Source organism: Paroedura picta, chromosome 11, assembly GCF_049243985.1.
Source record: "Paroedura picta isolate Pp20150507F chromosome 11, Ppicta_v3.0, whole genome shotgun sequence".
Taxonomy (NCBI): domain Eukaryota; kingdom Metazoa; phylum Chordata; class Lepidosauria; order Squamata; family Gekkonidae; genus Paroedura; species Paroedura picta.
The window spans coordinates 16932478-16947825 of record NC_135379.1 but is presented as its reverse complement, the minus strand read 5'-3'; the positions used below and the strand labels follow the sequence as shown (position 1 = coordinate 16947825).

At 40.3% G+C, this 15348-nt stretch overlaps 1 protein-coding gene across 1 annotated transcript in view; it reads left to right on the top strand.

Annotated features, from left to right (window-relative positions):
• Positions 1–15348, top strand: part of MALRD1 (MAM and LDL receptor class A domain containing 1) — a 245776-nt gene that overhangs the window by 147166 nt on the left and 83262 nt on the right. The window contains exons 27-28 of the mRNA XM_077304219.1: positions 4274–4454; positions 12148–12276. Coding sequence (XP_077160334.1) covers positions 4274–4454; positions 12148–12276 — 310 coding nt within the window. The remainder of the gene's footprint in view (positions 1–4273; positions 4455–12147; positions 12277–15348) is intronic.

Genomic DNA, 15348 nt, shown 5'->3' with positions numbered 1-15348 from the left:
GTTCAATCCCCAGCCCCTCCAGTTTAAAGAATCAGGCAGTTGATGATGGGAAAGACCCTGGAAAGCCACTGCCAATCTGAGGCGTCAGTAATGACCTTGATAGATCAATGGTCTCACTCAGTAGAAGGCAGCTTCACATGAGTTCATAAGAAAAATGTTCACATAATTAGGCCCTCATTTCTCTTCAACAGGCAATTGATTGAATTAGGCCATTTGTAGATTAGGTGACTAGCACTGTCAATATTTTGATTGTCTGCCATTAATCTGGTAGGTGCATGTGCACCAAAAGAATAGAAGTAACATGAGTGAAGCAGAACGCACGGAGGAAATGAATTATAGCTTAGGTGGTATGGGTTTTGTTTGTTTGGGTATTCAAACCAACTTTATAGGCAGATGTTCTGAATAAATATGGGAAGGGATGTTGCAGACAAAATTTCAGTTAGGAGTGATAAGACAGTGATGCATTAATAATTTCACTGTATTTGGTATTTTATTGAGTATTTAATTGCAGAATAATTCAATTTATTCGCAGAATACAGCTGGTACTGTTTGATTATGAGCTCTTTTAGTAATTCGCTTTGGACCTTTTTCTCTTGGGCTTACATGTTCAAAAGGTTTATCTATGGGTGCAAATGCCCTTCAGCGATAGACTGGGCATGTCTTTTTGTGTCAGTGGGGATACACTCAGTGCAGCATGCCAAGAGTATATGTAAATTAATCTGCCATGTCATTGTTTGTAATGCTTCTCTGTTAGTAGAATGTGACTAATTCACTTTGTTACCAGTAAATACTTAAACGGATCAATTTTCCATTCTAATTTACCATTATTAATTTCCACTTTGGTTAAAACTCCTGTCTAATTCCCTAATCAACAGCTAGTACCTTACTACTTCTATAAAATTAATCAGGCCCTTCATATTAATAATGTTTGGGGATGATTTTGCATACCGAAGAGATTTCAAGGGAAGACAACTCAAGGATTAGATACAATTAAATACCTGAATTTTGCCCCAAGTCATATTTTGTCTAACATTATGCAGAACTGAGTTCAAAAGCTAAATGCTTGCCATGATATACTGTTATTCACTATGAAACTTCTAAACCTTTCTTTCTCACGGATCTCCATGTTGCATAATGGAAGCATTTGTATAACGAAGTACCATTGAGCTCTGTTTATTTGATTGTACTGAACTAATCATGCCACAGCTTCTAACCCTATTGCACATAGCAGAGAATAACATAAACTCTACATAGCCAAAAAATCATCACGTGACCCCCCCTAGAACTAAATACAGAGAGATTCTTCAATATACTCAGTCACCAATATATTCAACTAACTAGGACTGAACTACACGTTACATGTGTCATACATTATTAGAGTTCTTTATGTTTTTTTCCAAATGCTTTTGCGTATACTTTAATGCAGTGGCCAAGGCTCTAAATCTCTTCCGAGTAATAACACTTTGGAGGAATTTCTCCTATGTCATTTCCCTCCATGTCATTTTCTTGATTTAAACAACACCCACCCAATATTTTCCCCATAGGGGACAACAATTGCATCTGAAGTTTGCATACAATATTTTCTTAATGTAAAACAAGATGCTGGTTCCCACAGTGGTTTGTGTGATATCCTCTCTTCCCTTCTGTTCATATATGATGGCTCTGTCCACTTCCCTTCTGCAGAGGAAATATTTTTCCTCCATTTTTCTTTCCCTTTACTGACTGAGCCACCCTAGTGCTGTGTATTCTTTAACTTAAACAACTTCAAAGGTACTCAAAATAACAAAATATTTTATTCATAAGAAGAGAAAGGTCATATGAAATCAGGGGCTGGATTTTCTGAGGAAAAATCAGTCTATTCAAAGTCTTTCATTCATATGTTTTGGGCTAATGAGCGTTTCTTAAGCTTTTCACAGTGACTTAGTTTTGTTCCCCCCAAATACTTCAATACACTTTCTTTGAGTATTCTCTACTCTTTTGATTTCCAGAAGGTTAGTATACGTTTTTGAGTACTAACCTTCTCTTGAAACACCAGTAGTTATCTTGAGATTTAAACTGACTCCTAAGGTCTCTAAGGACAGTTCTTAACCATACCAGACAAGTGCTAAAAACCTGTTTATGATAGGTAGGGATATTTTCCTCTCACTAGAAGTTCTGTCTTCTTTCCTTGGCCCAAATGGAAGTCTTCACCTACTTTTGAGACCTCCTTGACAACTTTCCCCCAGTTCTCTTTTTTGTGTTAAACTGCTATCAGTCAGGGCTAAATTCCAAAACTGTCAGAACCTGACTCTTCTTAGCTAGGCCTGAAATAAGATTTAACTCAGTCAAGGCAGAAATCTGACTGACACTCTCTTCAGCGTGTGGCTCTCAAGTCGTTCTCTGTTCAGCTGAATCAAAACAGTTAGATACCTTGAAGCTACCTGTCACTCAAGACTCTCTGTTTCTGTGAAAAAATAATCCTCCATAGTACTTCAGCTTTTTATATAGCACTTATAAGCTTTTAAAAAGTGCAGTCCATCTCAGAATATTATCTGGAAATATAATCTGGAAAGTTATTTGCATTTGGTTTACATCACAGTAATTCTTATTACAACTTGATTGTGTGATGAAGTCAGGTACACAAGCCCAAGGCATAATGCCACATCCTGTTGATGGATAAATTTCTCATCTGACTTGTGCATGGATCAGTCAAAGAGAGACTGTTTTCATTGTTAAACATTGAAAGATACAAAATTGTATTCGTAAAGCTCTAAGTAAAGATCTTCTTTAAAAGAAGCATTGGAGTAGTCTGACGTTCAAGCCCAGCCATTTAATTATATCTGCAATAAACAAGAAATGTTGCCCACATTGGGTTGGTTATTGACTCAGGAAAGTAATTTCAGGTTAGGAAAAAGCAAGAAGGCTTTGATTAATTTTACCTTCTGTGCTGCTCGTTTCATAGGTAGAGTATGAGGGTTTTACCTCAGGACCAGGTAGTCAGGAGAGGAAGGAAGGAAGGAAGGAAGGAAGGAAGGAAGGAAGGAAGGAAGGAAGGAAGGAAGGAAGGAAGGAAGGAAGGAAGGAAGGAAGGAAGGAAGGAAGGAGAAGATGGCACTGGTCAGACCACACCTGGAGTACTGTGTGCAGTTCTGGAGGCCTCACTTCAAGAAGGACGTCGATAAAAAAAGGAGAGCGACGAAGATGATCTGGGGCCAAGGGACCAAGCCCTATGAAGATAGGTTGAGGGACTTGGGAATGTTCAGCCTGGAGAAAAGGAGGTTGAGAGGGGACATGAAAGCCCTCTTTAAGTATTTGAAAGGTTTTCACTTGGAGGAGGGCAGGATGCTGTTTCCGTTGGCTGCAGAGGAGAGGACGCGCAGTAATGGGTTTAAACTACAAGTACAACGAAATAGGCTAGATATCAGGAAAAAAATTTTCACAGTCAGAGTAGTTCAGCAGTGGAATAGGCTGCCTAAGGAGGTGGTGAACTCCCCCTCACTGGCAGTCTTCAAGCAAAGGTTGGATACACACTTTTCTTGGATGCTTTAGGATGCTTAGGGCTGATCCTGCGTTGAGCAGGGGGTTGGGCTAGATGGCCTGTATGGCCCCTTCCAGCTCTATAATTCGAAAAAGTCCACACTCCTAACCACTACACCAAACTGGCTCTCACACCAGCATTGGATCTTTCCTTATGGCCTTTAAGTTGTAAAATATTTTTTAACGTATGAATATTTTGCCAGACAACTGAAGCTTCTACTCTGTGAGAAATTACTATTTTATGAAGTTTATGCACCCACAAAAATTTACGCACAGAAAATATTAGCAAAATCACAAATGTGAAGTAAATATGCTTCTAGCCTGAGAACTGTTTTATCAATATCATTTTAGATGTCTGTAGTTCTATACACATCTCCTGGCTTGCTTTTATTGACTTTTTACTGGGATTTTAAAAATTTACGCACATTGTTTTATTGAGATGTTTTATTGGTATGATTTGCCTTTATTGAGGAAAAGATGCATGACTGATTTGATTTCTGTGCCAGAAATCCTAAACAGAGTTGTACTTTATTAAGTCCACTGAATTCAGCAGACTTAGGGTGTAATTCTGTATAAGATTGCACTGCTAATATTTTAGGTGTTAGCCTGCTTTTGGGCTCTTATGGTTTCATTTTTTATTCTCCCAACCACATCTCATATAAACCACATCTCATATTAAAAATTAGATGGTAGTTTAGGATTCTAAGTTTAATGTGTACCCTGTACTCCTATTCTCAATCTTTGTTTTAACCTTTAGGTTGAGCATGGCCTTGTAAAGAAGTGGAATGATTCTGGAATTTCTGCTGGCCAGTGGAAAAGAGCAGAAATACATCTGGGGAAGCTGAGAAATTTTGAAGTCATATTTGAAGGCATTCGAGCCAAAGATCTTGGAGGAGGAGCAGCAATAGATGACATTGAATACAAGAACTGCAGCACAAGTAAGGCATAATGTATTGTGAATTGCTTACATTCAGCCATTGCTTGAAGACGGCCAGAATGATGTAGGGTTTCCAAGTACCCCGCAGCAACTGGTGAGGTGCGGGGAAGTAGAGGGAACTTACTGGCATGAAAACAAAGCCTGGGCCTGCATTACCAGTGTCATAGGGACACACTGATATTTGGGCAAAAACTGTATGGTTGATGTAATTATAGCCATCAAATGCTTCCTTTGCATTAACTGCCCCTCCCCACCCCCCAAAAAAACTAACTCCTGCAAATAGAAAAGCTCTACCCACCTCCCCTTTGTTTGCTATGTTGGTTTTCTATTTATGTCAAGTATTTAACAGAAAGAAACATTCCTAAATTCGATCCTCTGTCTGGATATTGTAAAGTCCACACTACCGCCTCAACCTTTTGCCTCCTCAGTCTCTTGCATGTGTAAATCAGATGTGAATCCTGACAAAAACATTTATTTTGTATAGAAGATGTGCATTCTTGTGATTTCTTGGAATTGTTTATTATGGTGCCCTTGAAGTTGGTCCATTTAGATATTGAAACACGTCAGGTCACAATAAGCGTCCCTCTGGGAATATTTCTTTGAGATGCTGCCTCTTCTTTAGTTTTGCTTAACAACCGGTGACTTTTCAAGGTTCACCCTATCGTCCTCTTCACTGAGCAGGACAAGACCATTAAAATAGAGGTGAGCTTGAGGAGAGAAGTGAATCCTGGAGTTTTAGTTCAATCCTTTTTATTCATTTCGGGTGAAAGCAAAGATGCCTCTTCACACTCTGCCCTGCAACTGACCAACTAATATTAACTGTTGAATTGGGGTCGAGGATAAATACAGCCCCAGAATGGATCCCCCTTCCCAAAGAAAGTAAGATGCTCTCGTTATTCCATTATTCCACTTTTCTTTGAAAATCCAAATGGATGTATATGAAAAAAGCATTTGGGAAGCTTGTAGTAATTCCAAGCATGTTGTGTTGTGTTCTATGCTGTTCTAAGATCTTGGTTCATTTATCTTATTTTGTTTGAATTTACCAGCTCTAGCAAAACTGCATCTGCAACAGGTTCCAGATTTCATTTGGTGTTACATTGTATGTGGGTTTCTACTCTGTAGTAGAAGCAGTCCTTTTACCTCATGTCTATCATGTATTGTTCTTACATACAGATGCCCTAGTTTTACAATTCTATCACACTGAGCAGCTTCCTCGCCATTTCTGTACCTGATTTATCCTTCATCAATAAGCATCAGAGCCTGAAATTAATATTGTCGGGTACAGAGAGGAATTACATTTTGACATATCCGTGATGTAGCTTGGATTCGCAGTCTCTTGATTTGTTCAGCCCACGAAAACTTGCTTATTGTAGGACCTACCTGGTGAAGATGCGATGCCTCAAGCTAGGATTCTCTCTGAGTCAATATAATTTGTTAAGTCTGGTCCGTGTCAGAGTCAATGCCTGTCTTCAGATTAGATCTGGCCTTCTACATGACACATGTGGCTGGGTAAATTCCCTACAGCTTTTGAACTGAAAGTGCACAATATTTGATATGACTTCTAGCTCCTGCCTGAGGAAATGTGTTAGCTGGGGTTTACTAGAGATGGCTGTCAAGGTCATCCACAGTCATAGACTTTACTGATAAACATGCCGATAAAATGTCACTGTTCCTATAAGTATCTGAGTATGTGGCAGTGCATACTGATCCTGTGAAGTCTGAAAATCAAAGCAGAATGTCCACCAAGAGTCCTTTTAAATTTACGTGCTAAGCTTCATTGGCCATGGACATAATTTCATTTCTAATAAATGTTTCTGAACTTGGCACTAAAATGTTTCTTAATTTTTCTCAAGGAAGAAGTCTTCTTGACTGTTCTACATTTCAGAAAAGGTTTTAAAGTAATGACAACGGGCATTATATAATGTGGCAAAAGAGTCACTAGGATTGTTTCCACACTGGGAACTTCACTGCCCCTGCTCCCATGAGGGAGCTCAAATCTGGGGTAGACGAGGTGCACCGGGCCAAATTCTCCCCCTTGCGGGAGCAGGAAAACATGGGGCAACCTGCCCTAACTCAAACTTCAGCCTGCAGCTGACGCAAAGCGTCCAATGCAAAAATCTTTGTGGGCCAGTGTAATATAATATCTATAGGGTTTAAAACTTAAACAAGGGGAATTAGAATCCAGCTAGTCAGTGGCTGTATTCATATTTCACAACCAGCTATAAATAACCTGTGCTTTGACACAATAAATGTAATAAGACATCCATGTTTGTGGGGGGGAGGGGCTTCACATATTGAAGCTAGAAAACATGTACATTGCTCTAGTCACGTAGAATTGTGGCTGTGTATATGAAGAAGATTGGGTGTATACCCTGGAAAAATTATCATTTTAATTTCATATTGTAAATTAAGAAAGGAGAGGTATATTGGGTTTAAGCAATCTTAGAAATACTGTTGTTATATCATGAAGTTCCATTTCTGTTTCCCTTGAGATCAAATCAGATGTCTGCCCATTGTTTTCCATGTGGGGGGAAATGGCAGATTTTCCTAAGTGGATATTTTCCACTAAGTGCTATCAAAATACCAGGGAACCCAGTTCGCCCCCTCTTTTAATCCCCAAGTTTCAGTTCTGTACAAAGAGTCTTATTTTACAGCTCTTGGAATAATGTGCCTCCAAGCCATCTTCTCTGCATTGTACAGAGGTCTATGGTGCCTCAGCATGCCACGGTGCCCACCAATACCTTTCTTGGTGTCCACAAGGTGTCTGTAGAAAGTAGGTGGGGTGGGGTGGCGTCCTGCCCAATAAGGCTTCTGATTGCTCATTTGAGATCCGGTTGACTGTACAGATTAAAAGAACATTTCAACAACACCTGCCACTGCGGTGTTGGTTTTATTCTCTTTTTTTGCCAGTGTATCTTTCAGTTTGTTCCTTACTCCCTGCACTTAGGCTTCACCCATGTGTGTGGTTGGTTCCAACTCCATTATGGCCCCATTATGGTCATGTCCATCACCCTGTGTCAAAAAGGTGCAGAGGCTCATAAAATGCATCAAAACCCGATGAAACTTAAAGTGATTTATTATATTTCATCAGTGTTTAATTGTAAAAATTTTACTGCCATATGATTATATTAGGATCATATACAAAGTTGAAATTTTGAGACTTGCTATCAAATGTTTTATTAGTTTTGGGATATTTCTTTAAATGGTTTCTGTATTCAAAAGAAATCTGTGGGATTAGCAAGGCCTATGTTTTGTTTTTAATTTCCTGCAAACATTAATTCACTGAGGTAAATTTCCACTTTTACCATCTCTATTTTTGTGGCGGTGAGACCTAATAATCACCACTGTCTGAACATATAAAACTGCTGCCTTATACTCAATCAAACCTGTTAGTCAATCTAGTTTAAGGGTTTCTAGTAAGAATTTCTGTGGTCCTTCAAGCAGAGTAAAATCATTTCCAATGCCTCCTTTCTGAGATCCTTCATCCAAATTACTGGTTGCTGCCACAGTGCTGTCAAACCCCTCCATTTTGGAGACAGGGCACTGATATTTATTTATTTAGACAGGTATAGACTTCCCCCCCCCCAATGAGTGCCTAAAGTGGCCTTCAACATCAGTCTCCCCTCCTCCATTTTATCATCATAACAACCACTCCATGAGGTAGATTTGGCTGAGAGGATAAGCTTCTATTGCAAGGTGGGGTTTGCAAAGTCTAGGCACTTGGGTTCTGCAAAGTTTAGGCAGAGGACTACTGATAGAGAACATACTGTAGGAGAGTGATATTGTATTGGTACATTACATATTTCTAAGACTCTTCCAGATTCTGAATTATAATAGATTTTATACTGACTGACTAATCTAAGCTTCCGTTTTGAAAATCTGCCACATGGGGGGTCCATCGTGTTTTGTTTTGTTTTCTTTCATCATCTGGTCTGAATCCAAGTATAATGGATAGGCTGGGCTAATTTCACTAGTAACTCAGTCCCATCTGTCTGAATATGGTTTTGTGTTAACATGATCGCATTGGGTAGCTGTCTTCAGTGGCATTGATTACTTGAAATGGTCGACATTTTTCAGACTGATACAAAGTGTCCAGGGCTTGCCTATCAATAGTATGCTATAAATTCAGGAGGCCTTGTAGGATTTTGATTTGCGATGGGTAAGAAAATTATCAGAAGGCCACAGTAACCAATAAAGAAGCTAAGAGGCAAAAAAAACCCTTTAAAAAAGACTTAAAAAAAACATAAAGATGTGCAATGCTCAGAAAAGTGATCCAGCAGAATATAAAATACATAAATTATATAAACTAAACTTATAAATTTATAATGGCAGCAATTCGTAGGTTTGCCAGGTGGGAGATAAGGAGGTAGAGTTTCCAGTTGGAGAAACTCATGGAGATGTAGGAGTGGAGCATGGGGAAGGCAGGGTTTGAAGAGGGGAGAAATCTTGGTGGAATATAATGCCATAGAGTAGTGGTCCCCAACCTTTTTCAGGCTGGGGGCCGGTGGCAGCAGGGAGTGCGATTGCCCAGCCGCAGGCTTTCTCAACCAGAGTTTCATGCAACCCTGAGGTTTCCTGAAGGCCCTGGAAGGGTTTCCTGAATGGGTAGGAATTAATTAATTCTTAATATATTTTTTAAATGTGTTAAACATTTAGTGGGTGAAGAAGAAGAAGAAGAAGGAGTAGTAGTAGTAGTAGTAGTAGTAGTAGTCTCAAAGCAGCTTACAGTCACCTTCTCTTTCCTCTCCCCACAACAGATACCCTGTGAAGGGAGGTGAGGCTGAGAGAGCCCTGATATTACTGAAGAAGAAGAATAGTTGGTTCTTATATGCTGCTTTTCTCTACCAGGAGAAGTCTCAAAATGGCTTACAGTCGCCCTTTCCTCTCCCCACAACAGACACCCTGTGAGGTGGGTGAGGCTGAGAGAGCCCTGATATTACTGCTCAGTTAGAACAGCTTTATCAGGACTGTGGGGCGCCCAAGGTCACCCAGCTGGCTGCATATGGGGGAGTGCAGAATCGAACCTGGCATGCCAGATTAGAAGTCCACACTCCTAAACACTACACCAAACAGTCATGTCAATCCACCCCTCCCAAAACAACCAATTATGGGCCTGGAGGGGGTGGGAAGGGGAGGAGCCCTGGGTGGTTGTGTCCACAACTATGATCACCAACCATATACTGCACCCTTGTGCCACTTCTGGGTTTCTTAAAGCCTGAAGAATGTTTCAGGGGTTTCTCAATGATAACCAAATTGAGAAAGGTTGACCTGGAGGCCCTTGCAATTAGCTTGGCTTTTCTTTTTTTTTTTTCAATTTTGAATTTTTCTTAGTTCCCAACTTAGAGCAAGATGCTTATTGAAAAACTGACATCATTTCTAAAACTACTGTATTCACAGTTCTTCCTGAGCCTTACAAAGGTTCTCGGTTATCCACAGTTGCTAAGATTATTTACTATTTATTAAAATTGTCAAGAAATATTTCCAGGCCTCTGTTTTGCCATACCCAAGTAGGTAGCTTTGAGTTGGGCCTGCTGTATCCTCTCTAATAATTTAGAAATTGCCAGTGTACTCCGAAGAACTCATTTGACTTTCATCGTGCAGAATGAATTTTTAATGCTTAGCCTTGATGTGATCAAACTCTCAGGTTGGCTACCCCACAGTATGTGCTGTTCTTTCAGTACTTGTTCTTTTCCACTATTCAGCAACTCTCCATAGGTTGTCCTATGAATACACTTGAGAAGCACAGCAGGTGAAAACAGGAAATTCTTTAAAAATGCATACATTTCCTAGACCGTTACACTAGCTTGCTTTGTCTTTTTAAAAACCCAGCATTTTATTCCTGGTTGATTTGAAGGGAAGTTGTAACATATGTTGGGGATGGAGATATTCCATCTTTGTATCAGTGGTAGTGTTTGTACAGTTGGTGTGTACATTTAGAATGTAACAGATATGCTTTGTTCAGCATGAAGAAATACTCTTCATCATGAAGTTTTGGAACTAATCTGTTTTCCATGTAATAAATTAGCAAGGGTCCAGGGATACCAACTTCTAATGATCACAATGAAGGAAAGCACACACATTTTTAAAGAATTGTCATAATCCCAGAATTCCAAAACTTGCCTTCTATTTAACAAACCATGTCCAGAAGTACCTTATGCAGGATTTCCCATCCTTGTGTATCTGGAAGTTCTGCCAGCATATGAAACTTAAGCAGTCTTATGCTAATATCCATGTAGTAGGTGTGAACCAGCCTGAAGAAAGATGTCCTGTCCCATTAACAGAGGCTTAATATTTGGAAATTGGCAGCTGGAAGGTTTTTATGGCATGGGAGTAAATATCGTCACCTGATAAATAGCACACTACTGTGCCTTTTTTAAAGTGACAGGACATTTTTTTCTCTTAGTGGTTGGCAAGCCCAAATATCAGTCATATCTAGTGTAAGAAGGGTGCATCGATCTGCAGAGGAAGCTCGGTTTGGGGGCAAAAAATAATTATAATTAGGAGTCAACAATAATTATAGTTTAAAGAGCTGAACTACATCATAATTGAGAGAAAGAGGTCAACAAAGAGCTGGTATAGCCAAACTATTTGCATAGTTGGAACTATACATCTGAATCTTACTTACATTATTAATAACTTTAAGAACATAATTTGGGTATTTATGGGACTTATTGTATTTTTATTCTTTTACTGTGTAAACCGCCGTGACCCCAATTGGGAAGGGCAGTATATAAACTCAAATAATAAATAAATAATAAATAATTCATAAAGCTTTAAACTAGTTGTTGTGAGTTCAGGGAGTAGCACAACAGGTAATAAATGTACACAGGAGTACCCCGAGCTGTTGTTTTAGTGTATTCACATATATCTGTGCATGGTTTGAATTTGGATTACTGGCAACTTTGTGTTCAATGTATAAGTGAGAACACACAAGAACTTGTAGAGGGCACTTCATTTCCCCTTCCCCGCTATTTCCTCTTCCCTTCATCGCCTCTTCTTTTTTCCTGCATCCTTCTCTCCTTCCTACCCACCAACCAATTTACATTTATCTGTACCCCATCCTTCCTCTTATGGAAGCTCTTGTTTATTTTTATTGTGTAGGAGTGTTGTTTTTTTTTAATTCCAAAACAGCCTCGAAAATGTTCCCAAGAGTGTGGCATATAAGCATAGTAATCAATTACTTAAATAATTGCCTGTATAGCAGCCAGATGCAACATTGTATGAATGTGGTGATTAGCAAAAACTAAGACATCTGAAACTCACTGCAATTTTAAAATGTGCTTAGGATCACATGGCGGATGGTGTGCTGCCTTCGGAATATGTAGGGGAAACTCTGCTACAGGTGAATTGTTTTGTGTATAGACAGTGAGAATCTACAAATCTGCAGCATTGCTACAAATGTTATCATACTCTCACACATCTGGGTTAAACAAATAAGGCAAGCAAAGAACTTCCGTGGTACTGGATTCCTATCCAGTTGGCTCCCTATCCAGTTAATGCTTCCTTATCCATTAAGCCTTGGACAATAGAGTAGTCTAATCAGTTACAAGCCATCATTAAAAGGGAGTGGGACAGGATAACATCTGCTTGAAGCTGTAAATCACTGAAGTGATGGGGTATAATGGGTAAACAAATCAGAAAGGGCAGTGCTTGATTTAATTAAAGTATTGATTGAGCTATCCTCTTGGTTTCAGTTGGAGAGGATTCTGGAGTGTGCCCGACCGTGTCTGATTTTGTGTGCTGGAACAAGAATTGCATCGAGTCCCACCTTGTTTGTGACTACAAGTCTGATTGTGGAGACCAGTCAGATGAAGCTGACTGCAGTAAGTACTTAAGTATGCATTCAGATAGGCTCCTCTTTGTTTTAGTCTAGCTACTGTAATACCGCTTCTTACAGCTACTCAGGAGAGGATAATTATGAACATGCTGCTTCTCTGCTAGTTCTCCCCGAGAGTATGAGTTGGCATTTTCAGATACCTGGGCTAACTCTGCACTTACTTTGTTTTTTCCATTGTGGATCCTGCTGAATTCAGACCGATTTGAACTCAGGTCTTCCTCTATTTCCCTCCCCCCCAAATTGAAACAGAAAGTTGATTGATTGGGGAAACTCAGAATGGGAAGGGGTACCAATTGCAGCAGGAATCTCTTTCTTTCTTTTCTTGAGTGGGGGGGGGGGGGGAGACAGCAGAGGAGAGGGAAATAACAAGAGGCAAATCTCTGCTGAGAGAAGTTAGGGCTTCTGGAATGCAGTCACTTTAAGGGAAGCCTTGCAACTGGGAACCAGGAAATCTTTGAAATGACACCCTGGCCAATCGGGGAAGACTGCTTTACTCCAAGGCATGGAGCAATGAGAATTTGAAAAAACCCAAAAATCTGCACATTTATTCATGGCGGTTTAAAAAATATCAAGGCTTATAACCACTCCTGGATATCATGGGGGAAATGTAGGATCACCATGAATCAATCATGCATGTTGCAGAGGGAAAATTTAAAGCACCCAAAATCAAAATGGAAATCAAATTCAGTGTAGCCTGCAGGGATTTAGTTGATCTGGGAGTGGGTAAAACACCCCATGCAGACTATACCCTGGAGACCTTTGTTGAACAAAGAAACATTTGGATGCAGGACTGACCTGCAACTAACTCATACATTCTCCAAAATGGGGTTTTCTTTCTTTCCATAGGGAAACAAAGCCTTTGAGTACCTCAGAGTACTGTGTTTCATAGATTAATCACATTCAGTTTGATCATAAGAAAAATCAATGGTAAACTCACAAATTATTAGAAAAAAATATACTATACTACTTGTTTTTTAACAGTGACAGTAAAACAGATGCCTTAAAAGGAACATGGAATAATTCTGTGCAGCACTGGATGGAAAGAAATGCAAATTAAAACAGCTCATTTTGTTTTAAACTGATAATTTTTGTCGACTGCCTGTTTTCACTGAGCTTGTGTACAGACAATCCCTTCTGCAGAGTTAGAACATGATATCATGTCGCTGTCATTGCCGGTGGTACACTGGCTTGATAGCATTTCAAGTGACAGTTTGAAAAATGGCCAGATTTGCTCCCAGAAATGTGAATGTGCTGCTGCAGCAAGCATGGGTTCTTTTTCCTCTGACTGACACAGAGACCCCTGGGAAATGATTATGATGAATAGTACACACCCACCCACACATTTATGCAGAAGGAAAGTATTTTCACAAGTGAAATTGATGCAAAAAGCATGTTTGCAATCTAGAATAGTACATTTCCCATTTCCACTGATTGGTGCATCAAAAGCATTCTATTCCAGTGTTCCCTTTTTGGATCAAGGAAATATGGTCAGCCTAACCCAGGCTTCCTCAACAAGGGTTTCATGAAAACGCTGGAACGGTTTCCTAAATGCATGGGAGTTAATTAATTTGAATATATGTATTGTGAGTGGGTGGTCAGGAAGGGATGTGCCAGTATTTGTCTCTTGTGGCCCTTCCTTGTATACCCAGGGAATTGCTGATCACCACTGTGGGATGGTAGGTGAATTTCCTCCAGACCAGGCTGGATTCTGGAGATTTTTGGTATTCATGGAATTGGGGTCACCACGGGTGGGCAGGTAGTTGTGAGTTCCTGCATTGTGCAGGGGATTGAACTAATTGACTCTGAATGTCCCTTCCAACTCTATGATTCTATGGCAAAAAAGTTGAGAAATGCTGGCCTAACCATATAGCATATTATGGCTAGGTAAAGGTAAAGGTATCCCCTGTGCAAGCACCGAGTCATGTCTGACCCTTGGGGTGACGCCCTCTAGCGTTTTCATGGCAGACTCAATACAGGGTGGTTTGCCAGTGCCTTCCCCAGTCATTACCGTTTACCCCCCAGCAAGCTGGGTACTCATTTTACCGACCTCGGAAGGATGGAAGGCTGAGTCAACCTTGAGCCGGCTGCTGGGATTGAACTCCCAGCCTTATGGGCAGAGCTTTCAGACGGCTGCCTTACCACTCTGCGCCACAAGAGGCTCAATATTATCTGCGCCACAAGAGGCTCAATATTATGGCTAACATCATCTTATTGTAGACGGTCCTGTTTTGAAAGGACAATTGGCTGTGGCAGGGATAGGCCACCTTATAAGCCTACATATTGCAAGGAATACAATGTCTGCTAGTGAGCTGGCAACCAAAACGGGGAGAAAGAGACTAAGGCTGTATTTGACCCAGTATGCTCAAACCAAGCATTGGCAGCATCTCAGTGATTTGGCTGCCTGCTGGGCAGGTCTGGGAGCCACTGATTGTCATAAGCCCTGTCCGTAGGTTTTGCCTACATCTCTAAACCCAATAATACTGCCAATGCCTCACTTGCTGGTCCTGAATGCCAAGCAAAATGGTCTGGTGTAGCATTGTCAACACACCTACTAGGACTTTACTACCCTGGGCTCTGCTGAATTTATAAAATATTCTTGGGCTTCTCTTGGTATAAGTTGATCTTGTCAGATATAGGAAGCTAGGGATGGTCAGTACTTGGATGGGAGGCCACTGAGGAAGACTCTGAAGAGGGAAGCAATGGCAAATTCCCTTGTGCATTTGGGTTCACCATAAGTTGGACGGCAACCTGATGGCACTTATATACATACTGCCATAGAGAACAAATCAGCATTGGCTATTGTTTCAACCTCTAAGAGAAAAAATACTTTTTTTTGCCTCAAAACTCTAACATGTCAATAGACAGATTCAGGTAGGTAGCCGTATTGGTCTGAAGCAGCAGAAGAATGTTTGAGTCCATTGGCACCTGTAGAACCAACAAAAGCTTACACTTTGAATAAGACTGTGTTGCTCTTAAAGGTGCCGCAGGACTCCGATTTCCATAGACACCATCCCTTTGAAAAACACTTTGGTAAATCCATTCCTTGAAATGTTTTTAC